A 20,416-nucleotide genomic window follows, 5' to 3' on the forward strand; every position below is an offset into this window, starting at 1 on the left:
TCATGAAACACCAAAACACATTTTTTGAGCTGCTGGCAGTTGTATATGTCTCCCACACTGCTAAAAACACTATTAGGACACATATATTTCACAAAAAAAGTAAAAATTGGTTGTTTTTGCGTTATTTCGAGCAAATTTGTACTTCCGGTTTGAAACAAATTTTTGAAACCACGTCACGGCCATGAAATCTTAGAGTGTATTCCAGCGTGTAGACTGGACGTCTGTACCTGGAATTACTGCATTACGTCTCTGAGTGTGTTGCATTCATTCATGAGTAAGACTTGGTTCAAACCAATCAGCGCGCTCTAATGTGCATGCTAGCTTTGAAGACTGTACTTGAAACAGTGTTCAGACGGCAGAGAGACAACATGTTGTGTTGCCAAAAGAAGTGGGAAAAGAATAAGAATTGTTTGGAGATACAGGTCGTCAGTGTTACTTTTATAATTTGCTGCAGTGAAGGTTTTGTTTTCATTTTCCAGCTATGAGAGCGCAGCTGGACTCACGTGTGGATCAGTGCACGCGGCAGAAATACGTTTGTACGGAACATTATTTTTACTCGAGAGCTTTTCGCATCTGGAAATTGTGAAATCCGGATTTGTCTCCTTTTAAAAAAAGACGCAGCTCCAGTATGTGGTGATTGTCCCGTCTCTACAGATTTGATAAGTGTGCGATCAGCACCCTTTCTTTGTTCATTTAGATGGCAAAGTTAAAGTTCGCATCGTCAGCAGTACTTTTTCAGTGTTTAAAGACAGACCTTAATCAAAATGATTTCTAAGTTACTTAGTTTACGTTAATATCACTACATAATTATGGACGGAAAGATCTGCTGAAAATGCTGCTCTCCGAGTATAAACGTGAACACTGCAAGCAAACTATTGCAGACCGTCGTGTTTAATTTTCGCCGCATTTAGTGACTGGATAGTCTACACACACACAGCTTTTTGACCTACCGAGTGCATCTGAGTTACAGAGAAATGCAGAGGTTTTTTCTCTTATATGACATGCGGTAACAAACATTCCATCGTCATTTAACACACTTTATCCCCTGCGTGTGTGTTTGTTTTTCCCCTGAGAAAATCAGCGCGTGCCCAAATGGCAACCCCCATTTTTATTCAAAACCTTCTCCTTTTCCATCCCTCGACACTCCCACCTAAACAGAGCTAAACACACCCACTTTTCTGACTTTTTCCAAACTGCTGAAACAGGGGGGTTTCATGGCCCTGTATTATATTTTTGCCAGCTATGTTGTTGCTAAAGCGTTCTTGATTTCCAATGTAGCTATGGCATTATAACCTTAACCATAGTTGTTCTTCACTTTCAACATAACAATATCCAAAATCCAACAACAGACAACAAATGCTTCCAATTCACGTGATGCACTTTAATTTTCCATCAAATATAAAAGTGTGCAAACACTATGGATACATGACAAACATATTTTTGTATACAAAAAGGGAAAAAACAGGCAACTTTATCAACAGAGGACATTGCAGAAGGTGTTGGCATTGGATTACTGGGTAGTTTGCTACGTAAGATTTACTTTCTACAGCCACAAATGCAGGGATTCTATTAACAATAACAACACAGAATCACATCTTAAAGAGCCAGAGTTCAACAGGAGTTTAAGGACCTAGCAATTGAGAGGCTGTCTGTTCCAGACAGTGAAAGATAATGACGGCTACGCCCCCCTTGGCATAAAGTAGGGCTCGGCGCTTTGCTTTTACAGAGTGATGAAAAGATAAAGTGGTCTCAGGAATGAGCCAATGGCCTGAACATGAGGGTACATGGATACAGTACTCCCCCCATACAGTCTACCCACACCTGTGATCCCCCCGAGGCCACATTCCCATGGTACGAGCCAAATGGTTCTATATTTGCGTGAACACCTTTAATTACATAATTGACCTCAGACTTTCTCTTTAAATTAAAGCCAAGATTTGAAGTGCAACATTAAGCTGATATACGGAAAGCTTATTCCAACATGCTACAAGAAAACTCTGGTTTAGGGTAACGAAGATTCTGGTACTCGGGCAACAAAAAGAAGAACAGACATAATAAAAAGATGGAAATGGCAAGAAGTGGATGATGATATCCAAGCTCTATCTACAGCACCAATATACATATATATTTACATATACATACATGCATTTCCAATTACAAAATATTTCTATTGTGAAGATGGAAAGCCAACAACAGCCCAAACCCTTGAGAGTCCGATAAGGGAGTAATTACAGTATGTACATTAAATCTCAGTGAGAGAGCCTCTGTCTTACCACTTGTGTGAATGACAAAAAAAGAGGCAGAAAGTGTCTTGAGCAAAAGTTCCTGGAGTCAAAGCCCCAGTAGGACCCTCAACAAGGTGCCGATTCGCAGCGAGCGTCAACAGGGATCAGTGTGTGCTCAGAGTTTTTGCGGTTGGTGAGTTTCAGTATCACCACTTTCCTGGTTGGGGTGAGAGGATTGGGACTCTCCGGCTCAGATTCAGACGTGTAGTCGAAGGAACGATCCCCGACGGGCTGTGGAGTGAGTGGTGCCGCGTCAGCGCCACCTTCCAGCAAGACGCAAATAGCATCTTTGTGGCCTCCGCTTACAGCCAGGTGAAGTGCAGTCAGTCCATTTCTATCCTGAGCATTAGCGACGTCCGAGCAGCTTCTCAGAAGCTCTTTGAGCACTTCGCAGTGGCCATTTTGGGCAGCCAGGTGGCACGGCGTGCGAAGGTCATGGTTGACGCTCTCAGGGTCTGCACCCTCCGCTAGAAGCATTTTAACTGTTGGTAGATGGCCTTTCTGGGAGGCTAGGTGTAAGGCGGTGCAGCCGTTAGCCGTTCGGCTGTTAATATCTGCATCATGCTTCACAAGCAGCCTTGAAGTGCTGGTGTGCCCGGTTTCCGCAGCCACATGAAGTGGAGCGTAGAGGTCGTCGGAGGTAAGATGTACGTTAGCACCCAGCTCCACTAGGATTCGTGCGACCCGATACTGACCTCTCTGGGATGCTAGATGAAGCGGAGAGCGTCCGTCTGATGTCTGACCATCAACATCAGCACCAGCCTGCTTCACCAGGAGCTTGACGATGCCCAGATGACCCTTCCATGCGGCTAGATGCAGCGCCGTCCAGTCGTCTTTCCCCTTCACGTGGACATCTGCTCCTCGACTCAGCAGGACCCTCACCACGTTCTCCTGTCCGTGATGGCAGGCGATGTGTGTTGGCGTTCGGCCCTGAGCGTCTGTTTCGTTGATGGAAGCGCTGCGGTCTAGGAGTAAACGGGTTAGAGCTTCGTCGCCGTTTTGTGCTGCGAAGTGCAGAGGTGTGTACTGGTCCTCGTCTTTGGCGTTAACGTTAGTGGTTTTGCGGCTCAGGAGGATCTCGGACACTCCCTTCAGACGCTTTTCGGCAGCCTGGTGAAGGGGCGTGGCTCCCTGAGCATTGGCCAGGTTGGGGTTGCAGTTGCTAAGCAGCAGGAACTTGACCGCCTCCTCGTTGGCCAGACTGACAGCGTAGTGAAGCAAGTTGCTGCCGCCATCCAGGAGCAGGTCCACGTCTTGAGGCTGGAGGATCTTCATGAGCTTGGCGATGTCCTCGGTGCGGATCGCGTCACAGAGCTTCTTCTTCTGCAGCTCACTGGAGTCTAAAGTAGTACAGTAAACAAAAACAAAATGTTAAATGAGGAAATTAAATTAATGATCGGTAATATACAACCGTGGCTTTCTGTTTTTTTTCCGTTCAATATCTTACCGTTTACAGCGTTTTCCTTATCAAAAGACAGCGTAATGGAGCCTTGTGATGAGAAAGCCGAGTCCACAGAGGAGATGCCTGACAGTCTCTTGCTGGTGTTGTCTTTGCTCTCCAGGGACTCTTCTTGGACGTTACTTAAGCTGCGGGAGAAGCCCGAGTCAATCTGAGTCAGCAGCTCTGACAGGCTGTAGTCTTTCTCAGGTAACATGGCGGACTTCGGCCTCACCGGCTTCTGGTCGTTCGTCTGCAAGTAGAGAAAAATAACAGAAATATTAACACAAAATGTTAACACCTTTTAAGATCTTGTGAAATTAAAATAAACATTTTTAGATCATAGTTTCAGCTTGTTTTAAGTATATCTATAAGCAATAATTGTGCTAAAAATTTGCCGTTTAGAGAATATAAAACCGGTATGAACATGTAAAGCTTAGTTTGTCACTACTGACTAAATGGATTAACGATTTATTTCATGTCACCTCATACTTTAGCTTCTCATCAAATTTTGACCAATCAAATGCTCTCTAGTATCTGACATGTCCCACCTCCTTCAAGACTCATTTGCTGCGACCCAATTTGCATATTTTCTATCCTAAATAGTATTTGAACATTGAATTAGCATGTCCCAAATCGTAGTATGTTAAAAAGAGTATGCCAAAGATTCCTGGATGGTTTAATATTTCCGGTAAAAATTTTAAGTGCAGAAGCGTCTATTCTCTAACTGCAGATATTGCCCACAATACATTGCGTGTTATCCGTGAATTCAATTAGAACTACAAACGTGGGTGAAAAGTGTAAATAAACTACAAACATGATGGACGCGTGAGACCAACCGCCAAAGAGATAGGCCTTGGTAAAGATGTTTGTATGACGGTTACTTAATATCTAGCCCAAGGGAATATATTTAAATCACATTTTCGGTGTTATATTCACCTGCAACAACAATACTGACCTTATGTAAAGATGTTTGGGCATTAACATCTGAATGCATAATTACACAAAGACCTAAAGAGATTTCTCTGCATGAAAGACTCATAAATGGGAACATGCTGCTGCTTCTCCAATAAGGTAGGAAATTAGATATGCCAGAAATGTGGATGACGTGTTGAGATGATTGACCTGGCTCATAGCTTAACGATCTGTAAATGAGGAAGTAGTATGCCCCAAAGCTTGCTTACTCTACTACTACACACTCAAAAGTATATATTTTTACTTTACACAAGAAAGAACATACCTTTAGGGCCTAGTATAAGTATGCGAATTGGGATGCAGCAATTTCCTTTTCATTTGATGCAATTGAGCTCAACTGCTCTCACTGGCAGAGCGGTGATAAAACAAAACACTATTGGCTGTTTTTTATAAGGGGAGGAGCTACCCTATGTCCCGCCCTCTTCATTTTTAAGTTGAGATTACGTCAAAAATTGAATATGAATGTACATTTCAAAGCACAGGCTGCACGGTGGCACCATAGGTAGCAAAATATCCTCAGCATGAAGGTCGCTGGTTAGTAGGTGTTGCTCTGTGGAGTTTACATGTTCTCCCCGTGTTCGTGTGGATTTCCTCCTGGTGCTCCGGTTTTCCAAAGACATGTGTTGTCTGCTTGTTAAGTGTGACGTCATGCGAAATAGCTTCCGGGTCCAATCGCTCTATTCAACTGAATGGGGAGACCCATGAAATGGTAATAATAAACGTTTACAAAGCGATTTAATGCTTTCGAAAATCACGATCGCAATATATATGTCCATGCCTAATATCCGATGGCCAGAAAGTGATTCATTTTTTTTATAAATTGTAAAAATGTTGGTATTTGTTATGCAGCAAGCCCAGAGATTGTTGTGTACACTATGACTTTATGTAAAATTAACTTTAATGCGTGATATGAATAAAAAGTGATCATAAACGAATGATTTCTCCACTCAAATGAATGGAAACTTGGACCCGGAAATAGTATTACATACGTCACAAACACGTCACCACTTAACAAGCGGATAGGTGAATTGGGTAAACTAAAAATGTCTGTAATGTATGTGTGTGAATGAGTCTGTTTGAATGTTTCCTAGTGATGGGTTGCAGCTAGAAGGGCATCTGCTGTGTTAAACATATGCTGGATAAGTTGGCGGTTCATTCCACTGTGGTGACCCCTGATTAAGTGAGGGACTAAGCCGAAAAGAGAATGAATGATTGAATTTAAAAGCACTTCATGAGACTTTTAAAGCGACAGTGCAGGCTAAAAAATGGTAAATTCTGAGATTTAACTTGGCCATTTTTGGCTTTTCATCAAATGTTTTCAGTCTAATATTCAGCAAATATACTACAATTCCCTCTGCTGCACTTTATCAATTTGTGTCTGTAGATTTGAATTAAAATAACAAAAATTTAAACTCCACTTTTACATACACCACACTTCATAGCTTTATTCATATCTATATTTTGCAGGTTTTTACCAAGAGTATGTTCATACGAATACACATATTCTACCATTTTTTTCAATGTCTGTTCTAACCAAATCTAATATGTAAAAAAAAAAAAAAGCAAGCAAGACCTTATCTAGATTTTTGTGCTGGAAATGGATGCAAATTACTGCATATTTAATGAAACAATGCCTCATTTGCATGACATTTTTAAAAACCTGTTTGCAGTGTAATAAATCACCTGAAGAAAATATATATGCTGAAAACTACTTTCCTTTTCACCTTGTCCAGTCTTAAAGCAACAGAAGGTGTCCATTGGCAAATACACAATGCAAATAAACCACAGACTGTACATGTAAACAGCTCAATCGAATATATGTTATTTAGACAAATTGTCGTCTTAAACTAAACAGTTTTATACGCTCATTCTCTAAAGGACAAAAGGGCTCTGTTTAAAGCAATGCAGTTTGGTGGCATTCTCTGCCACAGCTGAAGGACCGTCATCAGGGTAAAACATTTACACTATGTACTTCCACTAAAACCAACAAATACCAAAGAGTTGCCTAATAACAGGGTCAGGAAGTCTAAATGACATCGCAAGGTCAATCTTAATGACTTATTTAAACACATCTAAATGGAAACGCTGCTTTACGTTTGCAAGATGACTCATTTCAGGCCCATTTCAGGTATTTTACATTCATTTACAGTCAACTTATTCCATCATTAATGTAAAACGATACAAGACTTAAATACAGATTTAAATGTGATGGGCAAACTTTATACCTTTATACTTCAACCTTTTATAACCAATGAAAGTTGACCCGAACATAGAGGTAGATGAATGATAAATCTATTTTAACACTTTATTTATATAATCTTGTATTCTTGCATCTGTATATACACTTACTGGCCATTTTATTAGGTACACCTGTCCAACTACATTAATGAAAATTTCTAATCAGCCAATCACATGGCAGCAACTCAATACATTTAGGCATGTAGACATGAGGTGTACCTAATAAAGTGGCCAGTGATGGGTATACAGTATTTCAATGTAACTGAGTTGACCCGAAACGAGGGATTGACAAAAAATGCAACTTTTATAACTAAAATGACAAATAATACATGAAATAAATGTTTCAAGCTAATATTTATTTAACTTAATAATGTCAACAACACACAAAAAGTTGAAAATTAGCTTTAATTATTTCATTATAACTTGCGCTGAATGTATTAAAATAGTTATAGTGAGAGTGTTCAAGCTAACATTTACAAAACAAAATGACCCTGAATACACAAACAAACATTATTGTAGAGATAACTTGATATAATTGGTGTTATTATTCAACATTGTTTTATCAATATTAAAAGGCAGTTTTAGAAATGATCTAGATGTTACCTGTTCAGAGGAGGCAGGAGCAGGACAGGGCGAACATTCAGGCTCTGAAGAAACAGAAGCTCTAGACTCTTCATGGGGTTTGGTGCACAGTTCTTCAGCTTCTGATGTGATTTCTGGAGGACAAGGTGAACAATATTACACACTTATCCATTAGTATGGGTTAATGATAATAATATTGTGTTCAGAGCAAAAAGTTACGACTGTCATGCTTTTCTTTCTTGATTTACGGAAAACAGCCACTGAAATGTCATTCACTGTAACAATAGCTTATATAGGAATACTTCTTATCAAGCACATTTAGAACAAGATTTAATTGACTGACAAAATCAAAGTCTTTCATATCTTTATCTTTTGAATTATTTTTAAAATGAATAAAACTGGGTACAGTCATTTGTTCTTTTATATATTTTAATAAGTACAGGTCTGAAATATGTTGGTTAAGCTGAATGGTGTAACTGTATTAACATTATCTGATACATTTTATGTATAAAGACTTCAATTCTTATATCTAGTCGCCAAGAAAACAAAACAATTAATATTTACTTTCAGTTTAACTTAATTCTAAAAACGAAATAAATTTTTTTAATGAAAATAAAATAATAAAAATGACAAAACTAAAATTAACACGGAAACAACACATAAAAAATAATAATACAAAAACTCATTAATACTTAAAACTAAAGTAAATAAAATTTTAGATGAAAACAAAAATTTAAAATACTTGAGAAAAACTAAAATTAATAAGTAAATAAAACATAAAAATGAAAACAATTATTAAAAAAACAAAATAATTTAAAAAAATATAAATTAAAAAATAAAAATAAAAAAACGACAAAAACTAAATTTAACACTTAAACAACACATAAAAATGAAATAAATGTAATAAAAATGCATTAGTACTTGATGATGCTAAAATAACTTATTGACATGATGGAAAACACTTATATTCTTACATCTAGTTGCATAGAAAACTATTTATACTTTCAGTTTTACTTAATAAAAAACAAAACACACTGAAAAAAACATGTATTCAAAGGAAAAATAAAATTGACAAAAACTTAAAGTTAATATGGAAACAGATACAGTTGCAATTGAATTATCAGCCCCCCTGTTTATTTTTTCCCCAATTTGTTTAACAGAGAGCAGATTTTTTTCAACACATTTCTAAACATAATAGTTTTAAAAACTCATTTCTAGTAACTGATTTATTTTATCTTTGTCATGATGACAGTAAATAATATTTTACTAGATATTTTTCAAGACACTTCTATACAGCTTAAAGTGACATTTAAAGTCTTAAGTAGGTTAATTAGGTTAACTAGGCAGGTTAGGGTAATTAGGCAGGTTATTGTTTAACCATAGTTTGTTCTGTAGATTATGGAAAAAATAAAAACAAAATAAACAAAAAAAGTAAAAAAATTTAAATGAAAAAAAAAGACAAAAACTTGCCAAAGACTCAAATTAAATAAAATCAACGAATACAATTTAAACTAATTTAAGCAATTAAAAACAGTATATAACAGTATATAATAACAATAATATACTTTTTTTCCATCATGTCACAGAGTTATTTAACATCATGATGTTAAATAAAAACGTATATTCTCATATTCTAACATCTAGATGCCATATTTTCTGACAGTTTTACTCAAATCTAAAATAAAAGAAAAATAATAATAATATTTAATAAAAAATAAAACTTAAATCATAAATAAATATTTTTAATTAATAAATAAATATACACAAAATTAAACAATTAAAATGGAAACAGATAAAAATGAAAACTAAATTCAAACAATTATTAAAAACGCATCAGAACTTGATGATGTTAAATTAACTTCCAGTGACATGATGGAAAAACTTCTCAAATATGTTTTCTAATCAAGTAAATAAATATACATTAAATATACTTTGAAATATAAGTATAAATATAGACAGGTTCTTTAAATGTTGTGTTTGAAAAAAATAATTTATTCATAATGTTTAGTTTGTTTTGTTCACTAAGAATATTTAGTTTGCTTGTAATATTTTTTGTTTATTACCAACTTCTTTTAGTTAATAATTCATTGTTTATTTTACTTTGTGTATGTATGGTTTCCTCTTGTTTGTTATTTTCTGGGGGTTTTTTGTGATGCTCTTTAACACCTTAACATGCTGTCATAGTATACCATTCATGTTTCTTTAGCATTAAAAAAGCTAAACAAACACTACAATGTTGGTGTGCTTTCTACTTGTTTGCTAAAATACTCTTATACAGTACCATTTATGTTGCTTTAACATAAAAACCAAACCAAAACACAACAATTAAATGAGCAGAGCATATTTCTGAAAGTCCCTTTATAGAAACACTTCCTGAAATGACGAAACGCGAGTGTGGTTTATGAACAGTCTGTACAGCAGAACAGGAATGACACATTGTGTAAAGATCATTCATAAGTCTGCTACATTCTGTCATATCATGGTCACCGTGCAGCTCTGGCTCCTGTGACTCATTACTAATGTGCTCACCTTCAAAACTTGGTCTGGCTTGTGGAGACTGAGCCCAGCACTTCTGCATGAGGGACAGAAAGCCAGAGCAGGCCTGCGGTCGACTGCGGGGAATAAGGCTGAGGTCTGGACGGACGCCTTTCACCACCTTCACCATGATGTGCAGGATGTTGTTTTCTCCTGTGAGGCAGACAGAGAAATAAGTGACGTTAGTGAAGCTGACACACAATATTTTAAAAGAAATAGAATAAAATTATCAGGAATGAATATAATAAATTCCACCACATTGCGCTAAACCTACAATCAGGGTTCTTACACCTTTTCCAACTTCAAATTGCAGAACTTTTCAAGCACTTTCAAGATGCATTTTTATGCTTTTCCAGCACCTAAAATCATGGATAATTACATTTATATATGTTGTATGTACTTTTCACATTTAAATCCAATGTCCAATTAAAAAAAAACACAATTTGACATTTTAACTTAAATTGTTGGATTCTTTAGAGCATAGATTTATTGGGATAGTTCACCCAAAAGTGATTTTAAAAATGAATTAAAAAAAAAGTTCAGTCATTGGAGCAAGTATGTTTTTAAGTTTGGTCTCTTTCTACCTAAAGTTGATATCTCAAGAAATGAGATTACAGTCAGATTTTGTTTGGGTGTAGTACCAAACCTTCATGAGTCGTTCATGTTATTTCATGAGCACTGCTATTTTTTTTTTACAGTCCTTGTTTTGGCGTTTCAGGTGCAAAGATGCATTCTGGGTGAATGTCTCCTAAATACGTATGAAGCTAATAGTATGCCAAAACAATCTGAATTTAAATTGTGTTCATTTGAATTATTGACTATTATAAGTGAATAAAACTGATTATTATATGCTATTAAAAAGTTTAGAATTAAAATTTCTGAACTAAAAAGATAAAGTAACAGTACAGAATCAGCTTTTTATCCCTCAAAACACTGAAAGCTTAAGTTTGATTAACCAATGAGAGGTAATTGAATTAAATATATGAATTTGGTTCACTGAAGCATGTGTTTATTACACACACTACTGAAAATAGCTGACCCCCGATAGTCATTTTGCAGACAAATGGTCTCCTCCTGAGCCAAACAAATGCCAGCAAGCTCTGTGATTAGTTTGACTTTTCGGTGATCATCTACAGTCTACTCATCCCTGTTGATGACCCCTGAATTTCTTCATCTTGAAAACTGTATTTTAGACTAAGCCGACAAGAAAATGAATGAATGAAATAAATTTTAACTAATTAAACTGATAAAAACAAGCTAAAAATAGCTGTATATGTGCGCTTTTTATTCAAGCAAAACTTTTCTTTTATTATTACATTTTGAAAATAATTATTGTCATGCATCTACAAGTATGCACAGTCATCTGTCCTGGCTAAAGGTCCCAGACCACCAGTTCACTATACATAAATAGGAAGTTAAAGCAATTAAAACAATGTTATTGTAAAGGATGATAATTAAACCATAAATAAAAAAAAATGACTAAGCAAAAGAAAACATACCATGTGCGATAAAGAAAGGATGATCACGTGCACACATTGATCGTTATTCATTAATGGTAAAAAGCAAAAGCGGCAACTGCTGCTGCTTATAGAAACACATTTTTTAAAAAGTATCTGTAGCTCTTAAAAGCAGCAGGACTGTGTGTGCACGTGCTTTTTCCAGCTTTGCACAAGTACTGTTTGCAGACACTTTTGCTTCACGTAAAAGAAATGATAGCACATGCTTTATAAACTCTCATGCGCATCACATAAGCTGTGCGCGCGATACTAAAGCCCTCGTCAATGAGAAAACCTCAAAAAAGCCTGCGTCTCACAGTGCGCATGATCATCCTCTCATTTGGTATTCACTTGCTTTCATTTGCTCGCGCGAACAGTTATTTTGTCAGTCGTGCTGCTTCTCGATGAACTACAATTTAAAAATGATTTTTAACCAGCCAAAGTGTCTAGTGGGAGCGGCTGTCTAAGCCACCACAGCTGAAATCCACCCGCATTTGGAGGGCTGGCATGTGTTAATGTCAAGCCCTGATTACTATTATTACTATTATGCAATATATTAATGAACATTGATAAAAAAAATTCAAAAGAATAATCTTATTTTCGAAATACACTTTTTTTTATTCATATCATTTATTTGTCAAAAATAAATATGAAATTGAGAAATGAATAAAAAAAATAAATTTAGAAAAAGTAACCACCTCTAAAAAAACCAACACCTACATTTTACTGTAGATAGAATATTTTACAGTATCCTTAGGCTGTTTGGCAGCAACTGATTCCATTAACCAGTGCCAAACACAACATTTTTTGTTGTTGTTGTTACATTTCATTCTCTCACAACTTATTCTCGTGACTGCAAGTTTCTAAAAAAATGCATCTTCTTCCCTTCAGATTTAGCTGGAAATCACAACCAGATAAACACACAGACACTCCCTCACCAAGTGCCAGCAGGATCGAAGTGAATGCTAAAAATCCATGTTTACGGGATCATCTGATGCATATAACAAACTTCAGCTATTCCAGACACTCTACACATACTTTCACTTTTAATCTTTTCACTTTTATTTCTCCTCTTACCTTGATATGGCTTCTTCTGTGTGAGAATTCCCCAGATAACAATGGAGAAACTGTGAAAGAACATATGTGGTGTTAGACAATATTGAATTGAAAGATGGTTGATTTGAGTTACAGTTTACACATCGACTAACCTGTACACGTCGTGTTTGGTGTCAGAGATTCGATCTTTTTCTATGATTCTCTCTGGAGGAAGGTAGGCGATGGTGCCACAAAACCCGTCTCGACTGATATCATCATCCCGGGCAAAACCGTTCCACCGTGCAAGACCAAAGTCAGAAATCTGAAACCAAAAACACACAACAATTATAATCTAAAAACAAAATAATAACCTAGGAGGAGTATCACAACATTACAAACTTTGATTTGACACAAAAAATAAAGATAAAATCGGACAAAAAAAGAACAAAACACTGCAAAAAAAAGCGTTTCTTACATCGATATTGTTTTTTTTTTTCCTAGTTATCTAAATATCTAAAAAGTCTTAAATCAAGAAGCATTTTTATGACAAGCAAAATACATTGTGTTGTTTTAAGAAATACTATGTGGAAATTAAGTGAGCTTTTCCTAAATAAAAGCTAAATAATCTTATGTCAAAAAGGAAAAACAAGATTATTTTGTTTATTGTCAGATTATTTTGCTTGTTTTAAGAAACAAAATCACTTCATTTTGGCATTTTTCTGATAACAAGACAATATTTTGGACTAGAAACATCTGTTGGAGTGAACTGTGAACAAACAATCCCATTAAGCTTTGCAAATCACTCACTCAAATTAAACAGAGAGAAAAAAACAGTCATTAAGAATGGCTGATATTTTTGTTAGTAAAAGTCTTCAAAAATGTTGATTAAATGATGCATTATTAGATTAAATAAGCACACATTTGCAAACATTTCTAGCACAAACATCTGAACACCGGATGAAGTCAGATTCAGGTTGTATAATAATTTTTTTACAGAGAGGATTTGGACAATCTATTTTAACACTCTATAATTCGGAAAAATACTAAATAAAAACAAAATTTATCACAATTTTGTGGAGAATAAAATGTATATATAAAATGAATGAACATGTTCTTCTGTAAATATACGTAAATAATGAAGTCTACAGACTTAAAATGATCAAATGCGACAAAAGAAAAACTTAAAACTGTATTTTAAATATTTCCTAACAGAATCTAAATATTAACCTTTATGGAAAGCCAAAAAAGACCACAGGTTTCTGACTGCTGTGTCTTGCCTTAATGTTACTGTTTGCATTTAAAACTATTATTCATTCATTCATTCATTTTACTTAGGCTTAGTCCCTTTATTTAAGAGGGGCAGCCACACCAGAATGAACCGCCAACTATTCCAGCATATGTTTTACACAACGGATGCCCTTCCAGCTGCAAGCCAGTATTGGAAAACACCCATACACTCTCACACTCATACACTACAACCAATTTAGTTTAATCAGTTCAACTATAGCGCACGTCTTTGGACTGTGGGGGGAAACCGGAGCAACCGGAGGAAACCCACACAAACACGGGGAGAACATGTGCTTCACACAGAATTGCCAACCGCAACCGGTCCAGCTGGGACTCAAAACAACAACTTTCTTGCTGTGAGGCGAAAGTGTTAACCACCAAGCCACCATGCCACTCATTTATAAAACTATTAATTCATCTATTTTAGTGTTTACATTTTTAGTTCATTGTAAATCATGCATATACAGATACTGAAGTATTTTGAGAGTGTAAAAGACTCGTGTCATTTGCTGTGTTCTATGAGCAGAAGCTCTCTCTAAAGATCTCCACACCAACTCTGCAATTAAACGTCATTAATTTAATTCAATTGGATGGGTTCAACAAATCAACATACAACCAATTAAGAACTTCAAAAGCACAAAGCAGGCGTGTATTTAAACACTCATCAGCTATTGTTAAAAATCCTCACGACTTTATTTCCCTTCAGTGGCAGTCTATTGGGCAAGTCTTAAAGTCTTCAGAAATAATGATATCGCTTTCATTTCTTATTTAAGTGTATTCACTATAATATTTACCAGATAATCAGGTGCTCGGTTAGGCGGGGAAGCCCTGGCTTTCTGTAAATGTGTGCACGCATATGTAGGCGTGTGTGTGCCAGCCCTTCATTAACACTGCCTGGCTTTAGCTTGTTCAGACTGGTCCAGAATACGTGTTTACATCCAGCCTTTTCAATCCGACACGATGATTCCCACCCATCCCTCGTGACACCTGCTTACTCATCCATGGGAAGGCTGGATATAAATGGGATTTTATCATGGGAAAGCTTTTCCACCCTCAGGGAGTTTTCAGGAAAGGTATGTTGGGGGAAAGAAAATGATAGGTGTGCTCTTCCCCCTGTCACTTTTTATTTTTTTGCTGCACAGACGATCTGACAGGACTGAGATTTAAACAGTTGTTGGGTTGTCAGCGCTGGATTAAGATTAAAAATCATCTTGATGACAGGCTGTTTTCACTAACAAAAAACACATAAGCTGGATTTTTCAATCAGGATGTCGCTGTTTATTTAATTTTTTTTTACATGGGAAATGATGCTTTTCATTTGACCCAAACATCACCATCTTTTCTTTGTTATAATTTACAAACCCTTAGACTTAAGTATGAGTAACTGATGAAAATAGAATTGTTAATTTCATAAATATATTTAAACTAAATAATTTTGAAAAATGGGTGACACAGTGACTCAGTGGTTAGCACTGTCGCCTCGCAGCAAGAAGTTCGCTGGTTCAAGTCCTGGCTGGGTCAGTTGGCATTTCTGTTTTGCATATTCTCCCTGTGTTCTAATGGGTTTTCTCCGGGTGCTCCGGTTTTCCCCACAGTCCAAAAACCTGTGGTATAGGTGAATTGGATGAGCTAATTGGCCGCAGTGTGTGTATATGTGAATGATTGTTTCCCAGTACTGCGTTGAGACTGAAAGGGCTGTATGAAACATATGCTGGAATAGTCTGGGGTTCCTTCCGGTGTGGCGTTCTCTGATATATAAGGGATTAGGCAAAAAGAAAATAACTGAATACTAAAACTATAAAAATGTCACGGTCACCAGTGATCAAGCCTGTGCAGATTGCTGGTACACACAGATCGCTAACGGACTACAAATCCGCCATTTCAAGAACTACAAGTTCCAGTCATGCACCACACGCACAGACACCAGTTGCTGATCCTGTTTGATTATACTCACACAGCTGAAGCTGCTCAAAGACTGATTAGTTGGGACTATTTATACAGCACACAAACACACAGACTTTGCTGAGTCTTGTAAGCAGTATTGTGAACATTTTGACCCGCTTTCCTTGCCTTGTTTTTGCCGTGTTAGACCCTTGCCTTGTTTTATTGTTTATTCCTGTATGCTTCCTGCCTTTTAACTTTCTGCCTGTTTTCTGCCACGACTCTGGATTTCCTGTGTACATTTGTTTGCCACTGTGTTGACTGTTGTTTGCCTGACTTTTCTGTTTAATAAACCTGCGTTTGGATCCTCATCTCTGTTGTCAGCGTCACACTTTACATTACAAAAACAAACAATGTCATGTAATATTTGTTTCCTGCATGTCATGCCATATTTCCATGCATGCATATCGTGAAGACTTTTTACTTCATAAAAGTGTGTTAACAGAACCCAATAACAATAACAGATTATTAAAGTGTGTTAAATAATTTGAAATATTATACCTTAAAAACGGCAATGTAATTTATTTCTCAAATGTACAAAAAAAATAAGGATTATTGAAGTATGTTTTACCAGATTTGTCTACTGTTTGTCCTATATTTCTTCCTATATTATATCCATTTCCTTTTTTATTTCTACTTTTAATTATTTTTCTATAAACTTTATCTTTTTACTGTTTCTTAGCCTTATTAGATATTTTCTTTTCTTGCAATTTAAAAAAAATAAATTACCTATAAGAATACATACAGTAACTTCCCACATGTACCAAGTTTAAATTACACTTAAAAACTAACACTAAAACTAAACTAAAATTAATTAATATTAAAAATGTGTTTAAGAAATATATAAAAGACACAAAAAAATCCAATAAAATATAACTTAAATAATAGTCATTATCAATGACTTACAATAATACCAAAAACACAAAAAAATACAGTTGAAATCAGAATTATTAGCCACCCTGAATTACCCCCATTTATTTTTCCCTCAATTTCTGTTTAACGGAGAGAAGATTTCTTCAACACATTCCTAAACATAATAGTTTTAATAATTTAGATCTAATAACTGAATTAGTATATCATATATATATATATATATATATATATATATATATATATATATATATATATATATATATATATATATATATATATATATATATATATATATATATATTTTTTTTTTTTTTTTTTTTTTTTCCAAGACACTTCTATCCAGCTTAAAGTAACATTTAAAGACTTAACTAGGTTAATTAGGTTAACTAGGCAAGTTAGGGTAATTAGGCAAGTGATTGTAAAATGATGTTTTGTTCTGTGGACTATTGAAAAAATATATAGCTTAAATGGGCTAATAATATAGAACTTAAAAAACTTTTTTTTAACTTTAAAGCTTTTAGCCGAAATAAAAAAAATTTGACTTTCTCCAGAAAAAAAAATATTATCAGACATACTGTAAAAATGTCCTTGCTCTGTTAAACATCATTGGGGAAAATTAATTAAAAAGGGGGCTAATAATTCTGTCTTCAACTGTACATGTACAAATTCTTCAATTTTTTTATTATTTTTTTTTTTAAATCGACAACAATTGTATATTTAGTACCCACTTTAATTGAAAGCATTTTGGCAAAAAATGTCTGAATGGAAGGACGAGCTAAAATGACAAGGAAAATGGAAAGACAAGCTTGTGCAACAACACTGACCCCACATGACTTTCAATATATTTGGAATTACATTTGGAAATATCCTTTAAATTAATACACTACACTGTGCCTTATTTTTAGGGATTTTTTTAAAAGTGTCAAATAAAAATAACTACAGCAATTTTATTTTCATGATTAATAATATTATATATATTTATATATTATTTTCACTACCCAACAAATATACACTTTAATTCAAAAGGAGTTTTGCAAAAAATGTTGGCATTGAAGGACATAAGTAAGACACTTTTTGTCAGAGTTGGTTTTAAACAACGCAGATGCCACATAAGGTTCAATACATTGAAAAACACATAATATTTGGAAATATCCCCTGTTGTGTTCCACAGAAGCCATTTAGCTTTGGATCAACATAAATTTCAGTAAATGTGTCAGCTTTTGCATTGAGCAATAGTCACATCAAGCTCCAAATAACTTGCACGTAGGTGTTTTGTCTTGGCTGCGTTCGATTTTAATGAATCACTCGCACTGAAGCTTTGATGCAATGAATCAACTCATTTCTTAAACATCTAAAACAAGAGCGATTAAAGTCCCCATCACTTCATTACATTATTTATTTTCTACACTGTAAATAATGTAAATGAACAGTTTCCATGTTTTATGATTCACAAGTTTTCTTGTCTTTGTGTCTTTGTCTTTGTTTTCTGTTTATTTACGGTTGTGAATTGCATTATGGGATGTTAATCTCTGCTCTGTCGACTTTTGATGTTGAAAATTCAACTCTACAGTTTAACAAAGTGACTCTGTAAAATAACAGAAAATGTACTGGCAGTTTATTACAAGGTTTTTGTAGCATAAAAAACACCAAATCAGACAATATACCACTTTCAACTATTAAAAATGTTCATAAACATCACTTTTTCCAACTTTTCATGATTGAAATTTGTTGGAAGAAAACTGCAGATATTTCCTAAAGTGCGTCTCACCTTGATGTGATAGTGTGCGTCCAGCAGGATGTTTGCGGGTTTGAGGTCGAGATGGAGCAGAGGTGGATTCATGCAGTGCAGAAAGTTCATGCCCACCGCCGTCTCGTGGATGATCCGGAAACGCAGCTCCCAGGGCAGTGGCTCGGTAGCCAGCAGAGTCTCCAGAGAGCCCGTCTCCATGTACTCCATCACCAGCCCCTGCGGGTCACTGCAGATGCCATACACCGGGAGGATGTAGCGGAACTTAGCCGCCTCCATCTTCTTGGCCTCCTCCAAGAGTTCGGCACGCTCCCTAAATGGCAAAGAAGACAAAAATTGTGTCACTGAGCCTCTTCGAAGAGTTCTGCATGCTTCCTAAATGCCAAAATAGACAAATATTGAGTCAATGAGCCTCCACTAAAGAGTTCAGCTTGCTTTCTAAAAGAAAAAAGACAAATATTGTCATTGAGCCTCTTTGAAGAGTTTGGCATGCTCCCTAAATGCCAAAAAAAAAGACAAATATTGTGCCATTGACCTTCCTCGAAGAGTTCAGCACGCTCCTTAAATGCCAAAAAGACAAAAATTGAGTCACTGAGCATCAACTAAAGAGTTCGGCAAGCTTTCTAAATGGCAAAAAAAGACAAATATTGTGCCATTGAGCCTCTTCGAGGAGTTCGGCACACTCCTTAAATGCCCCAAAAAAAAAAAAAAGACAAAAATTGTATCATTGAGCCACAAGTCAAGTCAAGCTAAGTTGAGCTTTATTGCCATTTCGCTGTGTGTCGACATCAATAGTGGAAAGACTACAGAAAAATCATACTAAAGTACCATTACTTTACCATTACTACCCAAAAAATGTAGTGCAAGTAACATATTTGTTGTAAATATTACCCAAAGTATGAGTAAAAAGTAGCCCTTTTAAAAGTACTTAACATAAGTGAGTTTTACTCTGTGAAAAGTTAAAACATTTACATGCAATTTGTGCGTGTGTGTGAAAACGTAACATTCTGTAGTGCATTTAGGGATTAAGGCGATTTCAGTCATCATACAGTAGGTATCCGTCATATTCTCATTAGTGACATGCAGTCTAAACGGTCTCTCTGTGATTACAATTGGCATGAATCGATTTTGTGTTTTCTGTCTCTTGAAGTTGTTTTGTGTGATGCGGTTTGATTGGACGGGAATCACAGAACAGGTTATTCTACTTTAGCAAATCACCATAGGCAAGAAAAAAATAAAATAAAGTAGTGACTGCAGGTTAAAAGAAAACAGTGGAGTAAAAGTACAGACACAGCACTAAAAATGTACTCAAGTGAATGTAAAAGTACATATTTTTAAAAGCTGTTCAGAAAAGTACATTTCCTGAGAAAATAAACTCACAGTAATTGAGTATTTGCTATTTGTTACTTTACACCACTGTTGGTCAAACAGTGGAATAAAATGTTTTGTCTTAAAAAGCCTCGGTGCTAAACATAATCAGAAATAAACATAATCATAACATGAAAACCACACCGGACGAAAGAGCTATTTTAAACCTATTCATAACTATCATACCAGAAAGGTGATCTAAACCTACAGTGCCTATAGAAAATCATCAAAAAACTGATTTTGAAAATCATCAACAAACATGTAATCACAGAGAGACCAAATCAATACGTTTACTCGCATTACACCCTGCTTTCAAAAGACTTTCGGGATGAAGTTGTAGACGGCTACGAAAACATGTAAAGGCTGGAGAAGTTATTTGGAATGTGACTTGATTTTAGGGTCTTTGACAAATAAAGTAATTTCAAAGGGGTATGATGATTTTCTATAGGCACTGTATAATATAAATAGTTAAACTACACACAAAACTTAAGACAGGCTATAGAAGTACTTTAACATAAGACAGAACAACATTGTGCAAGATATTGTGCAAAAGAGGTATTTGAGGTTGAAGAAAACAAGTAGTGCAACATGATTGTGGTACATAACACTGTGGTAA

At 35.6% G+C, this 20,416-nt stretch overlaps 1 protein-coding gene across 4 annotated transcripts in view; it reads right to left on the minus strand.

Moving 5' to 3' along the window:
* Positions 1-1,360: 1,360 nt before the first annotated feature.
* ripk4 (receptor-interacting serine-threonine kinase 4) overlaps positions 1,361-20,416 on the minus strand; it is a 39,406-nt gene continuing 20,350 nt past the window's right edge. For all 4 annotated transcript variants that reach the window (XM_087269155.1, XM_087269154.2, XM_087269153.1 and 1 more), the window contains 7 exon segments: positions 18,454-18,745; positions 12,758-12,906; positions 12,627-12,676; positions 10,048-10,206; positions 7,540-7,652; positions 3,733-3,976; positions 1,361-3,625 (listed from right to left, as the gene is read on the minus strand). In XM_087269155.1, coding sequence (XP_087125281.1) covers positions 2,352-3,625; positions 3,733-3,976; positions 7,540-7,652; positions 10,048-10,206; positions 12,627-12,676; positions 12,758-12,906; positions 18,454-18,745 — 2,281 coding nt within the window. In that variant the 3' untranslated portion in view covers positions 1,361-2,351.

Source organism: Danio rerio, chromosome 10, assembly GCF_052040795.2.
Source record: "Danio rerio strain M-AB ecotype USA chromosome 10, GRCz13ab, whole genome shotgun sequence".
In the NCBI taxonomy this organism is placed as follows: domain Eukaryota; kingdom Metazoa; phylum Chordata; class Actinopteri; order Cypriniformes; family Danionidae; genus Danio; species Danio rerio.